Here is a 25,472-nt window from a genome sequence, read left to right as displayed (position 1 = left end):
ATTTGAAGAGACTGAAAGAATGTATACCTTTGGTTACTTTTTACATCTGCTACGAATGTAATTAATCGAAGCTATTACGTTTGAAGATGACAAAAGAAGAACGTGATGGGATTGGAAACATTCTCTGTTTCTTAGAAGAAAGTAATTCTATAGTTCAAAACCCTTTTAACCGGTCCCATATTGGCAACAAAATCTTACAAAAATAAATATAAATGCTTTAGTACCTAATGTTACCTATTTAAATATTTCTGTAGATTATTCTGTGTAACATTTGATTTACTAAAAGTTTGGCAAGTAAGAACAGGTTTATGCACCGATTTAGCCTGTTTACATGTTTAGCGTAAACGCAGCACGAACATTTGCCACGATTCGTGTTGTTCTATTTGCCGAAAGGAAAACAAATCAAATCGAAATCTATATATTCAAGGAAAGAAAATAATTTGTCGCTCCGTTTAAATGGAAATATTCCCTTAAAGCATGGAAAATAAGTTGCGTTTGTTAGGCGCGACACGAAGATGCACCATCGATCCCTAAGGTTTCGCGATTCAATTAAACGCACGATCACTCGTCAAATACAATTCATTTTAATTAACGACGCGAATCGAATCACAGACGCAGCAACGACTATGACGTGTGCGAAATAGATTCCTCTGAACTTTACACGATCCCATTGGTCGAATCACGCGATGCAGCTTCTACCAGGGTTACCGAGTTTCGCGATCGACGTTCTGATTTTGATAAACAGGGTGGCTATCACTACGAAAACGGACAAAACTTTCCAACGAAGATCAAATCCGCCGAATGAAAGAAGAAGAGAAAATAAGAAATAAAATGAAAATGAAAATAAGAAATAAAGTTGGATTATCCCTACGTCCTGTGAAAATTCTTCCTCGTTATCTATAGGTAGATATATTTTGTTCCTTATTTCACTAACTCTTGCACCCTAACATAGTATTATTCAAATGATATTCTCGTTCCTCGTATCCTTTCTCGCTGATCCTAAACTACCCAATAATCCCTCGTTCTTTCCTCGCCGCTTATCGCATTAGAGTCTAAAGCTGTCTCGCAACGCACCCCAAATTTGATCATTCGAAGATGAAATTTCAAGATCTAGAAGCTTAACTGATTCGTGTAACCCTGTGTTTTAGCACATTATGGAGAAACGATCGCGTTCGATCAAACGTCATTACATTTAGCTACCGATCCTACCTCCACCGGTCGGACATCGAAGGAGCGTGAAGGTACGCGTGGAGAGCAAGCCGAAGAGGCCTGCGCTCGCGAAGGAAAGGAGAAAGTCGGGCGGAGTCATGGAAGAGACCACCTCCACCTTCAGGAGGTCACCTTCGAGGTGACCAATGCATCGCTCGACTAGAGCCATCAAGGTGCTCTTGGACCCAGACGTTCCCACCTCGACAGGGCCCCTGAACGAAGGCGGAGCCTTCTTTGCCCTCGGTGTTACCTCGGCCTTTCTTTTCCTTTCTTTTATTTTCAGCCTCCTTTGCCGCCAGCCTCCGCACGAATCGGCAGCCGAACAGTTCGAGCCGAGACCCCGAAGCAAACAGGTCTCACGATCGTTTTACTCGCATCCGGGAAAACAGATCCATTTCCGTCATACTCGACAAGACATATCGTTTCGCGACCAGGTTACTCCAATTCCTTTTTCCGTAGCTCGTCTTTTTTCCTGCTGTATCTTTATTGCAAGTTTCGTTCAAGTTGCGTGTGAAGTGATTGCAAGGGACAGTTGAGAAAGAATAGAAAGGAGAAACGGTATTTCGGTTACGTTTATTGATAACGTCTGGCGTTTTGTGGTGGCTTGGTGATCCAAGGACGACTGAAGACGACGACGATTAGCTAGATGGCAGTCAGTACTCTGAACATGGCACCCTATTTCACTGGATATCCTTTTCAAGGTACGTGTGTTTGTTCGATGAGATGATCTCGCGTGTATATTAATATTAGCACCATGGTCGACTACGGCAGACAATTTGTATCGAAGAAATTGGAACAAGTAGAACGTGCAAAGGTAGATAACGCGGGAGATTAAATTACTTTAGCAACAATTGTTCAAACAGACATACTGTGAATATATTACAGTTTTATGCAAAACTATGAGTTCGTCGTTTTAACTGCTCTGATGGTTCTAGTGTTAAAGAACGGTTTACAGGTTTTGTATTGGAGCCATACGATAGTCTGGATAGAAATGTGTTTTAAAATCGTGCATAACTGAGATTTTGTTCCGAGTATTTCGTTCTTCGTATCGATTAATTAATTAATTGATCGTTCTCACGTCACCATTGTCTCTATGGAATTGGCCTATGCGTTATTTCTTGGCCTTCTCAAAAGAATCTGAACATGGTGTTACATATAATCTATAATATCAATGATTATTCATTAAGTGTTATTTTAAAGAGATATTAGTATTCTTTTTGGTATAAATTTATTAATTTATTTGAAACAAATTGATAGAAGCATTCGTATTGTGTACATTATGGGACGCCGTTTTCTATTGGATACCGTCGCTAAACACGAGCCACTGAAGATTGTCCGGCGTCAAGAAAAACAGAAGGAATTCTCCTCGTTAGAATTACATAAACTCGTCGTATTTACGATATACTTATTAAAATTAAATTACGATATTTATTATTCAATTCCATGTTACAACTTGACGTATTGAACATATAAGAAGGATTAATATATCCAATTTCCTATGTTCTAAATGCATCTTTAATCTTAAGAAACTTGTTTTTTCACGGTTAAAGTTTACTTTAGAAGAGTTTGATATAAAATTTAAAATTCCAATGTCTATTTGTAAATTTATAAAAAGTTTCATAAATATTATTTACGAAGATTAAGTACAAATTATTTTGTTTGCTGTTTTACATAGGCATTTGTAATTATTCGCGTCGAGAATATTTATTATAGGTATTTTGTATCGATTAGCTATCTCTTTTTTTATCATAAGTTGTCTATCATTAATTGTACACCTATTGGAGGAAGATTCGGTACAAAGGTTCGCGTGTACAATACAAAAAGATGGAACATTGTGTCGTGAAATTTGTCAGCGACGAAACGTTGAACTTTTTTCAAAACGTAAGTTGTTGAATGTAACGTAAAAAAATATATGAATGAGTGCATTTAAAAAATCGGAAGTATCAAAATTTGATGAAAGAGAGCCGTCGCTTACCGTTATATTCGACACCATTCATCATGTTCAGCGCGTACGTATCTCGGATGGCCCGATGCGTAAAAACTTAATTTATGTGATAACATAATAACGGTAGGGAGGGATATCAAAAACACTTTATCACATAATGCATGAATTATGATTTCGCGTAATATCTGGCTTAATATTTTATAAATTTTAGACTCTATAACTTGCTCGATTTAATTTGGAATTATTCTTATACCCGTTGAACAATTTCGTGAAACTATTCTGTCGTTAATATCATTGAGTTTGTAATTTTACTTCATATTAAAGTTTATAAAATTATAGTCTTCGATAATAGGTATCCAATCTTTTCAATTACATTCATGTTCACCTAACGTTTTTCTACGTTGTCCGCAGGAACATTTTCAAGTATCACCTTGTTGAAATTATTATTCTCAGATCTTAAACTTCCATAGTAAACGCTTATTTCGATTCTCCTCTCAAATTGTCATTACTTCCTCATCTTCGATTAAAAATAACTCGCATATGAATCAATTAATTCTCAAATTCTAACGTTTGAAGAAACTTAATAATAAATGGAACCATAGTCGAAATATCGTCTGGAGAGCGATTGTCCCTGCAAACCGATGCAAATGAAGATTGCAGAAACGATATGCATCGAAACGAAGCTAAAGTTGACGTTTCGCATACCGACATATATCGACGTCGGTCTCCTCTTCGAGGCTGCTTCTCAAAGGGCAGATGGAACTTTTACAGCCGATGTTAATGGTTTTACGATGCGCTTCGAGTGAATTATTCCCCGCCCGTTAAACGCTTTTGCCTTTTTTTTCCCTTCCGCGCCTCGAGTGACCTTCTTCGGACGCATTTCATCTTCGTGTTACGCAAACCGTTTAATTCGGCCCCGCGAAAGCGTGAATTAATTCGGGCCAGCGAAGTTTCGACCATTACCGATTCCCATCAGAAACGATGAAAGGTTTCGAATAAACGCGCGTGAAACAGGCGCACGCGCGTTTACGACTTTAATTCGCGGCCTCCGTTATACAGGGTTGCTCAATTATCATTACGAGAAACAGAAAATTCTTGCATCTATTTTATTTTTATTTTAATGAGCATGGCTGGCTGAATTTGGGTCATTCTGAGGTGATTACGGCCAATTTTTTACGTTTGACGATCGTTTCTTACAATGTTGAACGCTTTCTTCAAAGAAACGTGGGACTTTAATCTTATCGTTATAACGAAATCTACTGTTACATATTTGATAAAAAATTGTAATAAAATGTCTTTTATCGAGTAAGTTGCCTGGAATTCATCAACGAGTACGTAGTAATCGTATTTCATAGAATATACTTTCGTTATCTCGATTTTTTAAACAATTAATACAACGCCCCTAAATGAATAAATAGAAGAAAAAGGAATACAGGTGTATTTGATTGTTCGGTTCTGTGGATCGTTATACATTTATGAGAGAAAGTGCAAAAATTTTTAGACTGCACGTAATATGTAAAGTATATATCAATTTGCATAACGCGGTCTAGCTATTATTTTCAATTCCGAGGTCGACGACACGGTAAAAGCAATGTATTACATTTTATTGAGTGATGAGAAACCGAATCTTTAATTAAAAATATCCGGAACACGTTACTTTATATTTTTTTACAACATACTTTTCATTCCATCCAGCGTAACCTCAGAATGAAATATACAACACGATAAATCTTTATCTTACATACCAAACCTTATACGACGTGCTCTGACACATTCTTCAACACATAACTCAACCAGACTTTCTCCAGATCTTGCACAGACTGATCGTATTGTATCTTTAAATCCACGTCTATGAAAAATTATACTTTATCATTTAAATCGTTGCTATAAAAATCGCACAAGTTATTTGCTTCTTCGGAAAATTCGTAGCATTTTCGGTAGACGTTGTCGTGCGATGGGATTTCTAAAGTCTATCGAATATCGTGCAAATAGCGAAATAATTAAAGCGTGGATTAAACACGGCGATTAAACAGCAATACTTAAAATTTAACAAGAAGAGTTAATAAAAAAGCTTCTTCACCGAACAAACAAAGTCAAACCTCTATATCGACGAAGAAATATCAATTAAATTCCATTCTATTAAATTCATTCGAATATCCTCGTGTGCTTGAGTTAATTAATTTATTGGTTGCAGAAAATTCGTCCAAGATCAGAGGAATATTTGGTATTACAAACATTTGCAAACAAAGAACATAAAAATTCTCAATTTAACTTTAAACGAACCCGACGATCGTTAGATTTTAACTTTACCTATCTCTTTAAATTAAAAAAATAAATTGCATATTATTTCCTACGATGTTTAAAAAATCTGCCTGTCTAATTGTAACTTTTCAGTTTATGAAGAACCCTGCAACGGTACCTGTATCCGGAATAAGTTTCCACGAGTGTTGGAATAACCGTGTGATCGTTTCCACTTTCGTACAGGTCATAAGAAAAAATACATCGCCCTCGCCAGAATAAGCACGAAATACACGCAGACCCATCGCGTTCGGGGTTAAACATGGTGCGTTCGGCGCCTTTTCTCGGTGAACGCGTATGCTACGTCTGGAAAGAAGTTCGGCTGTGAGGCAGGCCACGCTCGTGGGCGTCGGAACGTGAAAGAGTTAAAGTACGTAGCCAGAGCCGTGGGTACCTAATGTCTGATATCGGATAGGCCGCGGGCGACGGCACGTTGATTGAAGCCTTCGCAACTCGGAACTCACACCGAACGTTAAGTACATGCATCCTCTTGGTACATGCGGATACTCCCACTCAGGTACACGGCCACCTCTTCCTCCTCTTCTTCTGGGCTCTCAAATCGTTTCCCCTTGGCTTTTCATCGGGGCCGCCAGGCGAGCAGGCAACCAGCGATCGAGACACGTTCCCGTCCCGATTGTTTGCGCAATTCGTCATTTATCATGCGGTTACGAATGCTATTCGAAACGAACGGAATTGGTCATTGATTCTTGATCAACCGAGCTCGGAACGGTTAACGAGCGGTTTGTTTTGCCGGGTTTGGCCGCTCTGAAAAATCGCCCGGAACGCGCCGCGTTATGGATTTTAGGTTCGTTAGCTTCGTTAAAGTGCTGGCTCCGGCTGTTCTTATTGATTCGCTGTGATTTATTCCTCGTAGAGGAACGTTCGATGAGCTGGCACGTGAATTTTAGTTGCTTCATTCTTCGCTGGACTTTTCATTTTAATTTGATCGTTGTATTTCTAGATCGTCGTGGTTCTGTATATGTATGCACGTTCGTGTTTCTTGATCGACTTCCTTGTTCTGGTTTCTAGGGGTCAGTATCTTCTTTATAGATACGACAGCTATTTTGTAAAATAATAAATATGTTAGGATACACGATCGTTATTATATCTTCATACGTAATTCTAAGATTTTCAATACAGCGATAGACAGCCGCAAATAACGTAGAACATATAACAATGATTCTTTATCGTAGGTGAATGTTACGTATCATTTTTCAATTGTTTCTTACGTATCTATATTTTTGTCGCGCTCTTCACAGCCTTGAAGTATTTGTCCCTTTGCTTTCGATCGTTTGAAGTTATCGAATAGAAATTGAATCTTTCCTTACTCGTGTTATGAATGTTACTAATAAGAGCAATCTAAAAATACTGTTAGAGAACGAATTAGAGGAGAAATAAATGTGTGAAATGTAGGATAACGAATTCAGCAGATACAATAAATATGCCAGAGCAATGGGGGAATAGTATTCTTCTTATGGATTGCCAATCTAAGCTTCAACTTTATAGTAAAGTAACGTTTAATAACATCGAAAAGAAAAATTCACGTTATTGATGATAGAAGGCGTAGTCTACTTCGTGCACGCGAGATTTGATAAATTAAGTATACTTTATGGCCACTGCTAGTCAAATGATATCGAACAAATACCAACACCATTGAAACTCGATAGCCTTAGGGTAAATTTTAATCATGCGAGTTGCGTCGAGCGAATTCAAATCGGGGAAGCCCCTATCGCTTCATATCGGCACGATCATGGATATTAGCGTGATCGCCCACAATCAATTACCTGTTATCAATAATTCATGCTGGAAATTATTTTCTCCATCATTCCGAACAGATCGGTCCCTTTTATCTTTTCTACAGGGTGGTCTTAGCTCCGCGGCCAGATACAAAGTTCTCAAACATGTTAATGAGCGTCACACGTTTCTTGCTTCAGATCTAGATTATACTTCAGCAAGTAGTTTCCATCAGAGGATCGAAATACGTTGAAAAACAAAGATAGAGAAGTTGTTCGTTCAAAGATATAGAAAGATATACTATCCTGTTTACGATAATCCTATGACGCTAGTATCACATACGTTTAACATCTGCCATCTTCGTAATACTACGCAACTTATGGCCATACTTTGAAAGATATGGTACTACTATTGTAGAAGAGAGATGGCTTATTTTATAATAAAAATTAATTGACACGAATGTTTCTTAATTACCCATTACATATTAACATTCACAAATCTAATCATCCTAAGCTGAAAAGATCCCAAAGCTAATCTGATTGCAATTTCATTATCTAAAAAGGAGTCTTCTTGAAACCCAACAGAGTCAACAATTTAAATTCTCTTTGACCCTCGATATTAACCCACAGACATATTCCTCTCTTCCTTATTTCTACCAATTACCACTCACCATCAACGAAGATCCACCTTGCTTCCTTCCCACTAGCCGACATGTATACGCGGTGTTCTACTACTTGTAAAACGTTACTACTTCTTTTATTACTACTACTACTATCCCTTTACTACCCTATTACTATTATACGAAGATTTTCTACGTGTCCTCCCGTGTCCACATACAGTGAATATGCGTGTCCACCATATGGTCGATACCTTCGAATCGCAAGACCGCGTGCTCCTTCATCAATTTCTGGCTACGTTCCAACTACGTATATCCCTGACCTTTTTAAACCTCCTCGCATAATTCGTCCACGAAAAAAGTATACTACATCCCCGCAAAAAAAGGTCGAGGGATTAAAAATTCGAAGATCGAGAAGACTTCCGACGAGACTAAAAAATTCCCAAGAATTAGGTTCATCGAAACTTCCTCCTCTATGTAACGAGTATCAGATAGTAGCTTCCTTTAAATCCTCTCAACCACCGTGTATGTAGCGGATCACTGATCGCGAGTTATTCGAGTAGTCGGTGCGCAACAAAGTTGCACTTACCATACCGGTGCGCAACAAAGTTGCACTTACCATACCAGTGCGCAACTTGTAACGGTGTTTCGCAATGGAGGACACATCGGCCGGGTTATGCAGAAAATTTCACGTATTGTCGCGCCAGCGAAGTCCACGGGGACCCTGAAGAAGTGGCCACCCCGTGACCAGGTCCTTTCGCTCAGAGCCCGTTTTGGATCCCGCGCGACTCTCCTCGCGCGTACTGAGAGGAACGTGGGGCAAAGACGAAGACCGTGAAAAGAGAAAGAGCGAGTGAGATCGAGTCGGCGGCGGCGGTCGGCGCCTTTTGATCTTGCCTGTAATCCCGTCGGGCCCCGCGGCCTGACTGACGTCATGAGAGGTGTCCGAGGGCCGTGCGTACGCGACGATCCGCCTAAGAGCGCGGTGTGTGCGTTGCACGCGCTTGTGGATATGTCCTTACGCGCCTTACGGGCCATCGGGATCCCACCAAGTAGGAGGGAGGGGGATGTAAATCTCGCGGACTTGATGAATGACGAAACGGGACTACTTTGGCGGCACCAGAAAACGGCCGATGGAGACGATGGTGGGGTACGTCTTTTTGAGTTATGCCGTGGTAATTAGCAGAAGTTTTCGTAGCAGGTGTTACGAAGGATTCGTGTAACGACAGGCCCATTACTACGATGATTATCAATTTTTAGCGAGTCGTTAGCCTCCACTATCTCTTTTTCTCTCGCTCTCTCTTCCGTTGATTGCCTATCTCTTCGGCATTCGAATTGCGGGCGGTTTCTTTATTTAGGACATTAATTGGGTCTTCTGCGTTCCTTTTCGATTACACGTGTAGTTTCTGCGCGTCGTTGTAACGTAACTCTTGCAGTGGGTGTTTTTCTAGGTGGCAGATAAAATTTCTTTTTTTATCGATTGTTGATCTAATTTGCTGGATTGATCTACGCTCTTGGTATGGTCAAATATCCCACAACGAATACTCACATACAGAACAAATTCGCTACGTGTGATGAAAATACAAAAGATAATCCTGTTTCTGCCTCAATAAAATTCCAAGTCTAATTTAGTGAAAGATACCTGCATGTTCTCGTTGATTGCGAAAACAGAAAATCTGAAGCGGAATAAAGATCACTTTTATTGGCTCGTTAGCTGTGTTACCTATTTTTTAGAAATTACACCAACCGAAATAGGGGTACGTCGATGTACGCGGAGGAAACACCACCAGTTTCGAACCGTCGACTTGATCATTCGCAATCTTGTTCCTGAAATTGGAGGGGTGGATAGCGATAAAGTGTCAGCGGATGCGAGAGCATAGAGTTCAATGTTTCGTCTAGCATTACTCTAAGAAATGAGACGTCATATACGAGAAGACTTACGAGAGCTCTCTCGCGAGAACACCCCCTCGAGCAACGTGTTTGAAACAATGGTTCTTTATCGCATCCAATTACCTGTGCGCGTCGTAAAGTTTATATCGCGGGTAGCACACCGTGCACTCTTGCGGTTCAGCGATATTTTTTTTATTTCGATGCAGATTTACAGCGAATATACAAATTGACGGGGTCGCGATAGAAATTAATTAAGTGTTACAGAAACCTAAATCATCTACACGCGCTGATAATTTTATCTTTGAGTGCGGTAATCGATGGAGAATCTTCGGTTCGATAATTTTGAATCCGCGAGATATTCGAAACGAGATATCTGCGTGTTACTATCGTACGATATTGAACGTTTTATTCTTTTCAGAATATCAGACGAACATAACGTTGCGAACGATTACCGTAGTATTTACCTATTGCTTGTTTTAGAACTGCTTTGATTTGCATATTACGAAGACAATGGGCAAAGAATACACAGAGAACACATTATTCTGTCCTTTTAATAATTTGAAAAATATCGCTTGTCCTAATGTTAACACGTTGAAGACATTAAAATGTTGCTTGTTTTAATATTAGTATTAATTGATTTTTATAAAACTTGACGAATCTAGGGCATGTTTTATCGATATTATATTCCGTAGACATAATATTTGCGTATAGTACATGCAAAACCATACACATAGTGTATGAGGTACACGTTACTCTTCTCTTGCTTAGTCATGGATTTCTGTCTTACGTGCAGTTCTTTCTTCGCCAAGTTTCACGATGCGCTTAATAAAAGGGCCGACAATAGCATCTCTTTCGGAGTTCCTCCTTCGGAGACTTTTTCAAAGGGTTGCCGCTCCTTCCTACTTACTTTTTCGCTTACATTTTGCTGTCCTCTTGTTTCACTTCGTTATTATAATTAGGTTCGTTAAAGTGGTCTCTAATTGCAGGTAATTAGCGTTTGAGTGGCATTTCGCGTGACACCGAAATTTCTGGACAACTTTTATAAAACCGAAAAATGTTCACTTTACGCCAGCGAAGATTTAAGCTTTCGTATTGCACCGACTCTCGCTTTGGAATTGATTTAGAAGTATTTTTGCATGAAATTGCACGCGTGTTTCGATCGTTGAAATTAAAATCAGAGTTGGTGATAATTTAGGTGACTATCTGGACGATTTATCGTGGTTGCTACTGTTGCACAATTTAAACATTTTGTCATCATCGTCGCGTAAGTAATATTAGAATGTCAACTAAAATAGATGCTTCTATTATTCACAGAACTTTGGATTTTCTTGATCTCGATGAAAATTGCATGTTTCAGAAGAAAATTCCATAGAATTTGCTTTGGTAGCAGCGTTTAAAAAAGCTGTACACAAGTTGATTAAAAGACTTTCAGGAGACCAGGTCAACGCTACAAAATTAGAACGTTCAAAAGCAGTTCAAGATGTTTCGTATCTGCAAATGTGTTGCGCAATAGGAATTTCTTAAAATTGTGCTGAGCTCGTGAAAAACCTAATTTAGGATCAACTAACGTGTTTCATTCCCATTGCATACTTAATTTATCGCATGTTAACCCTTTCATCTGTAATGAACCTTCTGCGACAGAGTACGCTTGTATAAACATCTTTCTATTCCCGGTGCACAAACAAATTTTATGTTAAATCGAAACGCGAAGGAAATATTCAGTAACGCGATACTAGTATCAAATGGTTACGTACATCCTCGGTTTGTAACGAGCGGTTCGTTTGAACGCCATATATGGTTTCATAGTCGTGACAGGGTTAACACGTGTTCCATGCACGCTAGTTCTCACGCCAAGTATCAATGCAAGTATATTACACATTTCCATCATTCCTTTTTCCAGGACAAGGCCGTGTGAATCAACTCGGAGGTGTTTTTATCAATGGACGTCCACTGCCGAATCACATCCGCTTAAAAATCGTGGAAATGGCGGCAGCCGGTGTAAGACCATGCGTGATCTCCAGACAATTGAGAGTTTCGCATGGTTGCGTGTCGAAGATCTTGAATCGATATCAGGAAACAGGATCGATAAGGCCAGGTGTGATCGGCGGTAGCAAACCACGAGTCGCGACACCGGAAGTCGAGGCGAGAATCGAGGATATGAAGAGACAGAATCCTGGGATATTCACCTGGGAGATCCGCGAGAAATTGATAAAGGTCTGTTGATAATGTCTTTACGCTATTGATCGTTCTGTGCAAAAATGTTCTATGGTTTATAAGACAATGTTTTCATAATTACGCGTCATGCTTGTCAATCTTAATTAAACGACGTCATTCCTCTTTTGAAGGAAGGTAATTCTGACGAATTACCTTAAGGATTATTTATTAGAGACAGTTGATCGAAATAAGCTACTACGTTTCAAATAAATCGGAATGTTGCTCGTTTATCAGGGGAAAATAATTAATTATAATTTCCTATTTCGGTCTGGTGATTAAGAATTAGCACAAGAGTCGCTGTAGTAAGTAGATTGCTTGAATAGAATCCGATCGAACATTTTGTTATTCAAGCGCTTTACCACAATTCTAGCTGTACAGTGATACAAAATATAAAACGAAAGTCGACGTGTACTTTATTTATACAATTTCAAATATATCACGTTTCTCGTCGTATATCATCCACTGCTGAAAGATTTCACAGTTAATTCTTGGAGAATATTCAAAGCCATTATACGGTCGTACATTGGGTTAAATATTCAGAATACACGATGGAGGACGTAAAAGGGAAGAAAATGAAGTTTGATTAATTTCCATTAGTATACTAACTGGTCCAACGTGGTTCTGCCAGCAGGATGGTATCTGTGACAAAGCGTCAGCACCGTCAGTTTCCAGTATCTCGAGACTTCTTCGTGGCCCCACGAATCAGACTCGTCCTGGAGATGATCCTCGAAGAAATCATTCCATTGACGGAATACTCGGTGAGACCATTTCTTTCTTTAAGATCATCGTCGTGCAATTCGATATTTAAAAAAGAGAAATCACCTGAACATGGAAATCGACAGAGATGTACGACGCGTGTAAAATTTGCGAACATTGTCGCTGTTTTAACATCGCGTAAACAATTAGGCCAGCGTAAATGAAACGCTCGAGGTAATCGACCGATAAACGTAATTACAGCGTGCGGCTGCGTTAATTGAGTTAAGGTACCGTAGCGATAAATACCGCGTACATTTTGTACCGGCTGAAAAAAGCTGTAGTTCGTGGTATTACAACGCTCTTTGTAACAAATTACGTTATCTCAATGGCGAGAAAAATTTCATCTCCTTCGGCTCCTTTTTTAATATTTTCAGAATTTATTCCTTCTTGAAATTATATATAGAAGCAATTTATGGTTTATAGTTAGCGTATCAGGCTTAATCCTCGTGTATCTACAACACTCGTACTAAGAAGTATAGGACTAATTAAAAATTTCTTCTGTTAGATCGTTGATCAGAGACTTATAGAGTTTATTTTTTTTTCAATTAATGAGTTAATATTATCCTGACGATATAACGATCATCTCTTTTCGTGATCTATTACTACAGTAAAAGATACTCGGATCCCATATAAAATAACTCTGAAAGATATTACTAATTATAGATCATCCGTATTGGCACGAAAGGCCATTACAATTATCCCCGAGAATATACGTATCTTTATATTCAAACAACCATAATGAATCGTATACGAGCAGTCGATCGCCTATTGAAAATTCTTGTGTCTTTCTGTTACTGTATCCACCTTCTACCGTATTTGTCTGCATACACACAGCTCCGATTTGCTGTAGATATGACGATAACACTTTTCGACAATTCGCAACGTAGAGACCACACGATCATACAGAAAACATAATCAAAGGAAATTTTGCCTATGAACAAAGAAAGAAGTATATAATAGAGAAAAGGTATATTCGAAGAAAGGGGCACAATTTGGCAAATTTTGTTTAAAAAAAGCTACAACGTGGCGGAAGGACAGCTCGATTAAAGATCAAGTAGAAGCAAATAAAATTTTGATAAATGCACGCGTCAGAAGCAAAGAAGGTAGAGTGTAAAATAGAGAAGGAATATTTAAAAAAAACAAAAGTAGCAGAATTTGACAAACATTGTTCACAAAAAATATCGACGGAGATATAAAAATATCTGCGAAAGTAAAACTCGACCGCCCTTCTCTTCCACAAAATCAGCAACGTTTCTTTAAATAAATCTATTCATCGGCAGACTTTTGCTGGCTCGAAGGACTGAATAGTTTCGAGGGCAAGAGGAGATTAACGGGAATATAGGTCCGGCCGGCGGACGTAAAGGGAGTTCCTTTCTTTTTTATTTATTGGTGGCGGTGAAGCTCGCGAAGAAATATTAGGCGTCCCGTGGTGCGTAGATGTGTCGAGTTTATTACCTTGTCGGGAAGATTTAGTTTTGATTAGATGTACGCCGGGGAATTGCAGCCCGATGTAAGAACGGCTGGATGGCCTACCTGTTGATCGGTTTGCACCGCGCCGCGCACAAATCTTCATTTCGTCCTCGGTCAAATTACGTTGTACCGGCTGGCTCGAGAATCCGGAATGCGTTATAAGGCGTTTTCTAAGTGAAATGTTGCATGATTTAGTAAAGTTTGTATTCCCACGATCATATCCTCCGTAGAAGAAAATAGCACTGCTATACCAGCGAGCTACAATTGCACTTCCTTCTCAGGCAATAATCTCTCTGCGTATACTTAATCACGTGAATCGATTCTTCTCATTTTACTACGGATATAAACGGCGTTGCTTGGGAAATGTTTGAGAAAATTAGTTTGTTGCGGCTAATGATCGTCTTAAGTAAGATTTTTTTCTTCTTTTCAGGGTAGAGGAAAGAGTTGAAAGGGTGTATTTCAGCTTACAATATCCTTTCTCTTATTTTTGTACGGAATGACTTTTATACTTTTTCTCTCCGTATTTTGGTAACACTTGCGAATTTATTTGAAAACAAGTAATAAAAATTAATGTTGTAAAGCGTTGAACGGGCTCACTTAAAAAGCAACCTTGCAATGGCTTCGTGATTCCAGTTATTCTTCTTGTTTTTGAGATAAGAAATTCGACGAAATTTTTCATTGGAACGAGTTTAGCTATTGGTAGTATTAGAACGAGAGATAATTAAAAAAAATGAAGTGAAACACTTTGAAGTTGGATTTTTTAACAGGTTTTCTTTAACATTTAAAATAAGGCTTTAATAAATGATAGAATTCATCGGAATTCGTTTATTCGTGTATTACAGGCTTACATCGATATTACGAAGCATAAAAATGTAATTAATTAACCGCTATGGCGGATGATACGATATAAAATTGAAATAAAAGACCGGAGTATCGTACCCATCGCCATGTTGACGTGTAGTCGACGTAATGTCAGGAAGGATAAAGAATCTCTTTGAATACTCTCCCCATTGGATGTAAAATCTTTATGGATCTTTTCATTCCTGCATTCACACGACGTAAGGGCAATGAAGTCTTTTGAAACATTCAATCGCGGTTGTGGGTTTTTCGGAGATTTGTATAGAAAGAAAAATAGATATACATTTAGAAATGAAAGATAATAAGAAGTAACGTTACGTAAGTTAGGATTTTAACGCTGCTAGCTGTGATAAATGAAAGGAATTAAAATTATTCTATCAGATTACACTCTTCTATACGCGTACTTGTGACGCGTTAAATTTGCAAGAATTAGAAGCCCTGTAAATTACGATAATAATTTTCTACCAATGAAATATCTCCTCGTAACTAATTTTCTAATTTTCTTCTAATAAATGAGCTTCCCTTAACTGAAACGAACAACGTCGAATTTAGAGTCACTGCGGCATAAATAACTTTTTTATCAAAGTCAGAAAAATTTAAAACGTCTGCCTTGATACATCGATACCGATTAACTTTATCTTTTTATACCCACTTTTACGCCCACCCAAGGCCCTAATTTTTGACTTTCTCTCTATTCCTATGTTGATATATGAAATTATAAGTGCTATTATAAAGTAGCAATAATATCTACCCCGTTTAATTCCACGTAGCCGGTTCGTTCGGACACTTGGCCGAGCATTCTCATCCTCGTTAAAAATTAAACGGCCAGTTAGTACAAAACGGAAAGCTAGAAAGCAGCACGAAGGCAAAAAATAGTGGGCAGAAGAAGAGGTTAAGGTAGGAAGAAGAGGTAGAAGGTCGGTGAGAGCCAGAGCAGAGAAAGAGAGGACACGGAGAGGAAAAGGTAGAGCGTGTACACACGCGGCGTGTGGTCTCTCGTGCTCCGTATCCGGCTGCCTCTAATCTTACAAACCGCCAACACCAGAGCGAGCCTGCCGTTTTCTTCGAGGAACAACAGGCTCCGACTCTATTGATTTAGATGTTCCGCTGATCTAAAGTGGTAGTCAAGCGAAACTGTCAGGGATAATGATAATAACTGTCTGCTTCCCCGGACAGTAATTGTTTACACGGTTTTGGACGATTAACCCTTTGCGGTTCTCTGTTTGACTTTATACTGTCGATATTCATCATGCCTTTTGTAATGTAACGAGTTTCGTCGAGTTCGACGAATTTTCGTCACGTTTAACGAAACGCGAATAAGATTTGATAACGTACGTTGAATCCAGATCGGAGATTTTTTGCAAATCTCGCGAGACGATAATTTCTGAATTTCGTTTAGTGAAGGATTCACTTTCGCTCATCTTTTTGATTTAGGTCCGGGCTATGGACTTGGTCGCTTATTTCTTCTTTACTCTACGTTTACAAATTTTTCAAATATACAACTTTGACGTTGTACATGTAACGAGTCCGACTATTAGATTATTTTATTGTTTCATTTATTATTACGTTAATTGCTGTACGTTGGGAGGAAACATCGAGAAGAAGCCAAAAAGCATCTTTCTCTCACGAGAAGAATTTAAAGCTGAAGAAGTAATATCCTGCACGACATCGTAGAAAGAGTTACACGATTTTATTCAAAGAAGTGTATTCAAAGTGTAGCTTCGATTTTCGTGCGAGAAACGTTCGTCGTTGCGTTAAACGAGTGAAAAAGTCATGCAGTTTAAGTAAACAACGAACGATCAAGATATTTTTCGTTATTTGTTGAAAGAAACCACGGCATAAGCGAGCGTTGACTGGCCGTGGAAAGCGTGAAGGCTTCGAGAAGTGGTTAGATGTTCTGCTCAAACCGTCACGAGGATTTACGGCTGCGGCGAGGTCTTTAATCTCGAAGAAACCGCCGTGCACTTCGCGGCGTTCAACTTCATGAATTCGAGAGCTGACGTTCGCGCAGGTGCTATTGATTTAGACGTTCGTTCCCGTCGATCGATCGACTTAATTCAAGAATCGACGCATAAATTGCCGTGTCTGAGTCGAAAGGGAAAGAAAATGTAAAAAAACTTTTGCACCGACGCGAACGAAACTCTGATCACGATTTAATTCGCCTATCACTTTAACGAAATGCAGAAAAAATATTCTTTCGTATAATTTTTTTAAACATTAATTTCCAAAGGTTCGCAAACTCCGATCACAACTTAAACGTGCGCGTCTAACAATCAAACTTGAGACACTATAGCTTCGTTAGTTTAGGGGACTGGAACATGAAAGTTTCTAAGGAATATTTCGAAGGAAGGTCTTCCTTTTGACAGACATTTTTAAAATCGAACAATTATAAGAGTCAAAAAACTCTTCAGAGAGCTTTCAAAGGTTCGCAACCTCCGATCACAACTTAAACGTGCGCGTCTAATAATCAAACTTGAGACACTATAGCTTCGTTAGTTTAGGGGGCTGGAACATGAAAGTTTCTAAGGAATATTTCGAAGGAAGGTCTTCCTTTTGACAGGCATTTTTAAAATCGAACAATTATAAGAGTCAAAAAGCTTTGGAAGATCGATTTTATTTACTCCGTGTAGATGCGCGCAACCTCTTAACTCTTTGAAGTACAAGAGACCGAAGAAGGTTTTAATTCTACGAAAAATAGTTATATAACTATTCTTTGTTATTTAAGCGATGCATTCGATCTTCTCGAAAATTAAAAAACGACGTATTTGGTATTTTTTAAGAAAATACTTATGGAGAGTACGTTGCTGGATTGCGATAGTTTCGATGTATTGCCACGATAATCTAAAGGAAATTGGACAAAAATGAGCAATTCCAATCGCTCCGTTACAAAGTGCAGTATCATTAGTCATGAATAACTGACATTAATAGATATACAGCGTCTCGTACGCTTCAGCATTTGGAATGTAATTACAGAACAATTGGTAACGATTAGAAAGGGTGGATCGTAGCTGGTGGCAAATACAATTGAGAACAGAGTGATTCTGGGTGAAAAAATAAGTCGGAAATATGCAATAAAATTCTTTCGTACGACGCTTCGTTTCTGAGCAAATCGAGTTTGAAAATTTGCCAAGTATACTTAAACCTGGCTAAGTACCAAGACTAGGCACGAGAAAACAATCGGCAGGGCGTTATTATTCGTGCGAAAATAAGTCGTAAATGTAAAATAAGATTTTTCGTTCAAGGCCTCATTTTCAAGCCTCGTATTCCACGCTTTTTACTTATTTTCACGTATAGTTCAACTCCTGTCGATTACTCTTGTTCAGTTCGGAACTAGCCAGTTTTACGTCTACTTGTCACATCTTGGAACTCGTTTTTCTCGGAAACTGGGCGTCGTGCGAACAAATTTTACCGTATACTTCCTTATTTCGTCTCGTGGAATAGCTCCCTATCCAATCGTGCCACTTTTTACACCTACCACTCTGCATTTCTCTTTATCTGACACCTGTTGTCTCAATGTATTGAGTAGGCAACTAAGTGATTGCGGGTTTTCTCATTACCACCTAATGACAAAGACCGCAATCACTTAGTTGCCAACCCAATACATCGTCCACGCTATTCCAGCAAAAATCGACAAGAATCCACTGACCCTCCGCGATTGTTAAATGTAATCAAACTTGCGTTTACAACGCGTTCACGCTGACGGCAGATCCGTTCGTCTCGCAACAATTGCAAGATAGAGATTAGAAACAATACCAGCGATACTCGAAAGGGTTAAACGAAAGGCTGCAGAGAACGAAAGGCAGAAACGTTAGAAGAGGCGCGCAATTACGTTGTCGTAAAACTCGACGTCGATTGGAGAGACGAAAGAGTTTCCGGTACGGAGCCTCGCGAGGGCAGACGAAAGGAAGTATCTCGTGGACGTTGGACAGGCTTTCGTTTAGCTCGGGTGGGACGGGACATGTCAAAGAACTTAATTTCTTCGCGGCGGACCCTAATTTCTCCGGTGTTTTAGTTTAGTATAGGTTCGGCTGGCACGGCTGTAATCAGGAGGGTCTTAATGGTGGGTTGCCGAGTCCGGCGTGTGAACTGTGGGCGTGAACGACTCGCTTCCTATCTTCGGTATCTGACGTGCAGCACGTGCTGGACTGGGAGACCTTCTTGCCGCTATTAAGAAGCGTGCTCCGTAACATCTCGCCGGGATCTCTTGGACCTTTAGCGTCGATTCCTTTCGTCGATAAGAGCGCGGCTTCGTCCGCCGCGTTCCTTGGAATTTTCAATCCCTTCTCTTTCGCGTGCCAAGCAGTAGAAAACGCCGCTCTTCATAATTAATTTCATCACGCCTGCGTATACGTATCCTGATTGAGAGAAATCTTTCGATCGTTCGTGATAACACACGCAAACGACCTTTTCCTTCTATTTCCTCATTCGCTGATTGGTTAAAAATAGGAGATTCGTTCTTTTTAGTATCTTTATGCCGTTGGATACCAGGAATGATCTTTTCTAAGATAATTTGATATTGCGCAAAGTGTTTATCGCAATGGTCGGTGACAAGATTTTTCTCGCGATTGTAGGTTGAAAAATAGGTCGAGGGTAATAATTCGGCCCTGTGTAGGGCTTCGTCGAAGTTATTGGAGGAAAGATTCTTTACATATCGTTCGAGCTTACATTACGTGTCTAGCTGACATGATCGGAACCATAGTTTTGTATAATGTACTGTGGTCATTGAAAATTGACTTCTTACTCCGGTTCAGGCGCAACCCTACGCTGATACAATTGCAGTTTTATAAGTATTTGTTCAACTAAGTTACGACAAACGAGAGGAAAATAGTTTGATACGAAGGAAAGATTGAGATTATTTTTCTATTGTTAATTAATATTTTTATTTTACATTCTGACTTTAGGAGGCAGCAGTGGCGACGACTCGGACACAGAGAGCGAGCCAGGAATCGCCTTGAAGAGGAAGCAACGTAGAAGCAGGACCACGTTCACTGGTGAACAACTGGAGCAACTTGAAGCAGCCTTCCATCGAACACAGTATCCCGACGTGTATACCAGAGAAGAGTTGGCACAAAAGTACGTGGAATTTTTATCTTTCTGTATAAATGTTAGTTTGTATTCTTATTGGTTTATACAAAATCCAACCAACGATTCAAATTGTTAATTGTTAAACGAGCAGAATCGTGGTAGTTTCTAAGCGAAACGATCACCTCAGAATCTCTTTCTCGATTTCGTTGCAGAACAAATTTGACCGAAGCACGCGTGCAAGTATGGTTCAGTAACAGACGAGCCAGACTTCGCAAGCAGTTGAACAGCCAACAGCTGAACGCCTTCAATACAATGAGCTTGCAATCGTTTCAAACTCAACATTACGGTAGCAGTGCTGAAAGTTATCAGAGCTATGGCCAAGCATCGGTAGCTGCAGCCGCAGCAACCACGGCTGGTTATCCTCAACATTACAACTATAGCGAGAACTACTACGCTGCTCAGCAACAATGGCCAAGACCGACTGCCGAGAATTACGGGTGAGTTACTATTTATCAAAGACTTTTATTAAACAAGACGATAAAACATAGGAGGCAGTGCGCGATAAATGTTAGAACCGATAGAATTTGATAGAATTCATTGCCTGTCTGAAACACGAAATACAAAGTTAAACGAGATACTAAACAGAGGCGATGATTTTAACGTTGAAGATTTTCTAAACTATCGTTCGCTCGGAGAACTTTCGTTTTCCAAGTTCCACCATCCTGTTACGCTTCGATGCTTCTTTTTAAACGTATTTTCTCTTCTCTCTTCTCGTGAGAATTCCGCAAAACGAGCAGATCTATTTTTGACAACTGTGTCTCGTTTCCATTACCAAGTTTTCCATTTGTAATTCCGCGCGCTACGAACATAATCGTAAGTGAGAAAAATATTAATTCGGTGGAGCTTAAAAGTCAGAGAAGGACCCCCCACGAGGTCCACTGTCGAAGCAAAGTGCACGTTGTCGGGGTAGAGATACATTATCCCGGGCGTTTAAAGCAGGCGAGCCTCACGGAGGGGAAAGCTTTAGTAGAAAAAAGGAAAGAAATGCGGGAGATACTCGGTGAGGAGAAAGAGCGAAGGTAGCCTGTGCTCACAGGGTGTTTCGAACAATTAATTCAGCCATTGTGGCGTAATAACAGGTTGGCGAAATGCTCGCCTGCTGCAGCGTGCTGTTACACGCCGAGTGCAGAGGCCAATTCGCTGCAGCGCAGACCGCAAACGACGAAAGTCCCTAGGAGAAAGACGAACGAAACGGTGAACCGGAGAGCGTAGCGAGAAATTGAAAGCGGAATCTGAGAATCTGAAGCTGGAGAAAAGGAAGAGGAAGGATTAAATCCGTGACAACCTTTTTACTATACGTGCGTGTATGTCATGTGCAATCTATTGGTCGAAAATTTGGCACTTATTCGACAAGAGAAGTTGGCCTTTTAACGAACAAGTATCAAATCAAATGTTTGAAATCGGTATGTAATTATACAGCGAGAAGATTAGATTTCATCGATGGATTGATCGTTGACAAAATACAGATTCATCTCTATAGTCTTTTCAAATTTCCCTATCTTTTTCCCTATCTTTCTTCCTCTTTATACGGTTTCCAGCGTTTAGTCATCATTTCATAAGAATCTGCGTAATATTATAGTTCTTAAACTGGAATATTTTATCATATATTGAAAAATGGAAATATACCAGATAAGATAGTCCAATGAAAGGATCAGCTGTCTGATAAGACGAAATATTACGATGCCCATGGTGTATTAAAGTAGCAATCCCTCGAAGCACCCAACATTAACAATACAAATCGATGAACAACGATTACTATTTGCAAATTTAAAATGCAAACGCGACGGTACACGATTCGCTTGATGTCTATCGAAGCTACCAAAGACAGGGAATAACAGCGAACTACGCTACTCTCCGATTTGCTTTGAAAGTCATGAATATTAAAGACGATCCGAAATTCTGGACCAGCGTAACGTACCACGCGAATAGCTAAAAACAGACGACGAAGAAATGACGAGCGTCGAACTGTTTCGAACCGTACGAATCTCTGGGCGATGGAATCCCTGAAGAGGAGAATCGGCCGAACGAGCGGGGAAAAGCAAAGAAAATAACGAGAAAGCAACGCGCGATGGATGAAACAGGTGAGACGAAAGACTCCCCGAGGAGGAAAAGAGAAGAATGAGAAGAAGGCAGACGAGGGAGAGAAAGAGAGTTGTTGGCTCGGCACGGCGAAGCAGCCGGGACCCCACCGACACGTTTTCTGTGTGGTCCTCAATTATGTTGCTTCTTCGGCCCCCGTAATGAAACGCTACCGGCTAATAATCCAACGCGGGTCTTGATCTTCGCCGATGATCCAGCTTTAACCGGGGGACTTCGTGGCCTCTGCTTCACCCCGGAAGCGGTTCGACCTCGACTGCCACGATTTTCGGGTCTGCCTCTACGAAATTCCACCGACACCGTCGACATTACCGCGGACCATTTTTCATTCGTTTTATCGGCCTCGTGGTAGCCGCGCGATCGCGGAAATCACATCGAGCAGAAGATTACGCCACGCGATTCGATTCAGCTGAATATCATCGTCGTTTGAATTTCGCGGCGCGCCGCTTTCAAGGTGCACGCGTTTTATGGATATCCATTTGCGTTTATACAGGCGATAATCATCGTGCCAGCCGTTCTCTTCGTTGTTATTAAAAACGAACGCCAAGCATCGGAAATATAATGAAGTAGCGTTTTGCCTTTGGTTAATTGACTTTGCCGGAGAAGGACAGCAGGCATTTTATGCGACAGTAGCACGTATGCGTCGTTCCGATGAAATTTCACAGGGAATTGGGATGTTTGAGGAGCAAAACGACGCCGAAGCACGAGAGGAATATTAATGGTTCAAAATATAGGAAGCTTTGGAGCGGCCAAAACAAAGGAAATTATATTAAACGCTAACGCGATCGTTAGAGCAGTCAAGGATATTTCCAATTTCGCGTTTTATATTTTGAAATTTGTTTTCGCTGGATATTGCACCTATATCGTTGCTGAGTCGTTCCAAATTACTTTGGAGATCTCTAGTCATGTTCTGTCTCTGGTGTAAAAACGTCAAGGAATAATTACCTTTCCTCTTTTGATACAAATAGGTGAAAATTTATTTCTCCTAAATATTTATTATCTCGCTACACGCCAATGATCTAATTATAGGAAGACTGCAGTTATAACAAGATTATACTTGAAACAAACAGCGTAAAGTAAGTGGAATTCACTGTTCTCGTTAGAGCGACACCATCAACTTCTCTCGCTATCTGCGATCGAACAAGAGAAACCTACGCTCGCATAAAGATATTCGAAGTTGGTTTAATCAAGCACCGGTAAGATATCTCTCCGGTAAAGAATGCTCGTGTAAAGGAAATGTCAGGATGTTTCATGGAACGTGCAAAAATTTCGAACCAGCCCATCTGTAAACGCCTTTTGCCAAACGAATTCTCCAGCCGCTCGCCTCTGCCTTAATTTCAGCGAGCGTCGATTATAAATTATTCGTTGCAGCTAAAGTTCGCTGGAATTCATTAACAATTCCATGGAGCTGAATATGATTTGTAGCGTTGGTTGGCTAGAGGAAAATAGATTCGTAGAGCACACGGGGACGGTCGATAAATCGTGCAGCTTCCGCTGTACCGTTTCCTAGAAGGAATTAAGGTGCAAGGACGAGAGAGGACGAGAAAGGGAGGACGAGAATACGACGAAGGAAAAAGACGCGCGGATAAAGGAAGAAGAAAGGAGAGAGAGGAATTAAATGGTTCCAGCATCGGCACGCTTTAGGGTCCTTAACCGTGCTGCTGTGCCGAAACGGTCAAAAGGGCCGCTACTCCGTTTTGAAATCGGTTGTTGGCAGCCTCGACACGCCCTAAACGATTCGTACTCGTACGTGTGCGAGCGTGAAGCTCGCTGCCTTGCCCCGGTATCGGTTTGCAAACGAGCAGCGAGCTTTGATTGCACGGCGAAACGAGGGAGAAGTTGGCCGGCGGTTACTTTGAGACTCGCGAGAAACGAAAAGAGAATTTCATCGGGAGGTTATACGCAGGCGAAACTGCCCCGCAGTTTTAATACTTTGATACGGTCGCGCCTGCGCTCGCCAGGAACGCCGCGTCGTCGACCTGCTTTACATTCAGCGCAACATGCGTATGAATTTCGCTGCCTTCTGCGTTCCCCGTCTCTCGCGATCATCTCATCCGCGGATACTCACGATGCACGTAGATCTGCGCTTTATCGGCCGCGATTCTTTTAATACGCCACCGATGACTCTCTAAGATTGGACGAGAGATTCTTTCTTTTCGTCGTATCGATCGGAGTGTTAGGTAATCAGGAGATGCTGCGAAGGATGCTTTCGTTTTCAGGGCAAATTGGAATGCTCCAGGTTTAGAGAAATTAAACGCGTACAGATAATCCTTCCGTAATATAAACTATGCATAGTTGGGGCAGCTAACATGTTCCGTTCGCTTCTCCTTCGAACCGTAGATGTAAAATCGGATCATAGGTGGTCCTATTACGTTTCTTAATTAATCTCGTAGAAAACGTGGTACTTATCGGAGAAACGAAAAATTGGTTTATACGCTCGTGCGAGATAACGATTGGAAATACGCAGGAAATGTCTGTGAAAGATGCAGAATCGCAGAAAGTAGATTGACGATTGTAACGTCTAGGATTGATATTCGATTGAAACTTCATCGAGCAAGTTTCACAAAATGAAATTCTGGTTCGCAGAGATATTTAAAGGAAACAATAAATTCTTCGCTATCGATCGCTGAAATCGAACATTTATTCGTATAGAAACTTCTTTTATACAACGACCTGTCGTTTTAATTACCAAGATCGATATTATGTCAGGAATCAAACAAATTTGTATCGCTATGTAGTTAGTTACACTTCCCTTTATTTTTTCCTTCAAGAGTAGCTGATGATCGCACCAGAGAAGTTTATTATATGACGTACATAATACCAGGGTACAAGTTGATTACACGTATACCTAACATAAACGATTTTTCAACTAAATAACTTCAGCAGCGCTACACTCACGCAGTCGCACATAAATTTCCCTTCTCTGATGTAACAGAAGTCGGAGACTGTAATTACGACGATTAACTCTGCCTCTCCTTATCCTTGAACAAACCCGAGAAAACATCCATTGCAGAGCTCCGTTTCTTTTTTCGTTGCAGATTGTTCAACGCCTCTCACTACGGTAGCAGCAATCTGGCCTCTAATCTCACTACCAGCAATTTGAATCTAGGTAGCCTGAGCGGCAGTGTCAGCCCTACAGCGTCCAATATGAGCGCGTGCATGGTCCAGGGTGCGTCTTCAGGGGTGCCAACCCCGGCAGGGATAAACCATCACGTAACACCCCACAGCCCCAGCGAGGCGAAGAGCGGCTACCCTTATCTGGGTGGAATCGAGTCGCAGGTCTGTGGCAGAGTTCACTGA

The 25,472-nt window shown here is 40.4% G+C and overlaps 1 protein-coding gene across 1 annotated transcript; it reads left to right on the top strand.

The window, feature by feature from the left end:
• The first annotated feature begins 1,855 nt into the window (after positions 1–1,855).
• LOC110119881 (protein gooseberry-like) lies at positions 1,856–25,472 on the top strand. Its single transcript, XM_048411648.1, has 7 exons — positions 1,856–1,910; positions 11,593–11,906; positions 12,535–12,664; positions 15,761–15,763; positions 19,892–20,063; positions 20,228–20,512; positions 25,211–25,472. The coding sequence occupies exons 1-7, from the start codon at positions 1,856–1,858 to the stop codon at positions 25,470–25,472; spliced, it is 1,221 nt and encodes a 406-aa protein (XP_048267605.1).

The sequence above is a fragment of the Bombus terrestris genome, chromosome 14 (assembly GCF_910591885.1).
Source record: "Bombus terrestris chromosome 14, iyBomTerr1.2, whole genome shotgun sequence".
NCBI lineage: Eukaryota > Metazoa > Arthropoda > Insecta > Hymenoptera > Apidae > Bombus > Bombus terrestris.
Note: the sequence above shows the minus strand (reverse complement) of the source record. Positions and strands in the feature narration are given on the sequence as shown.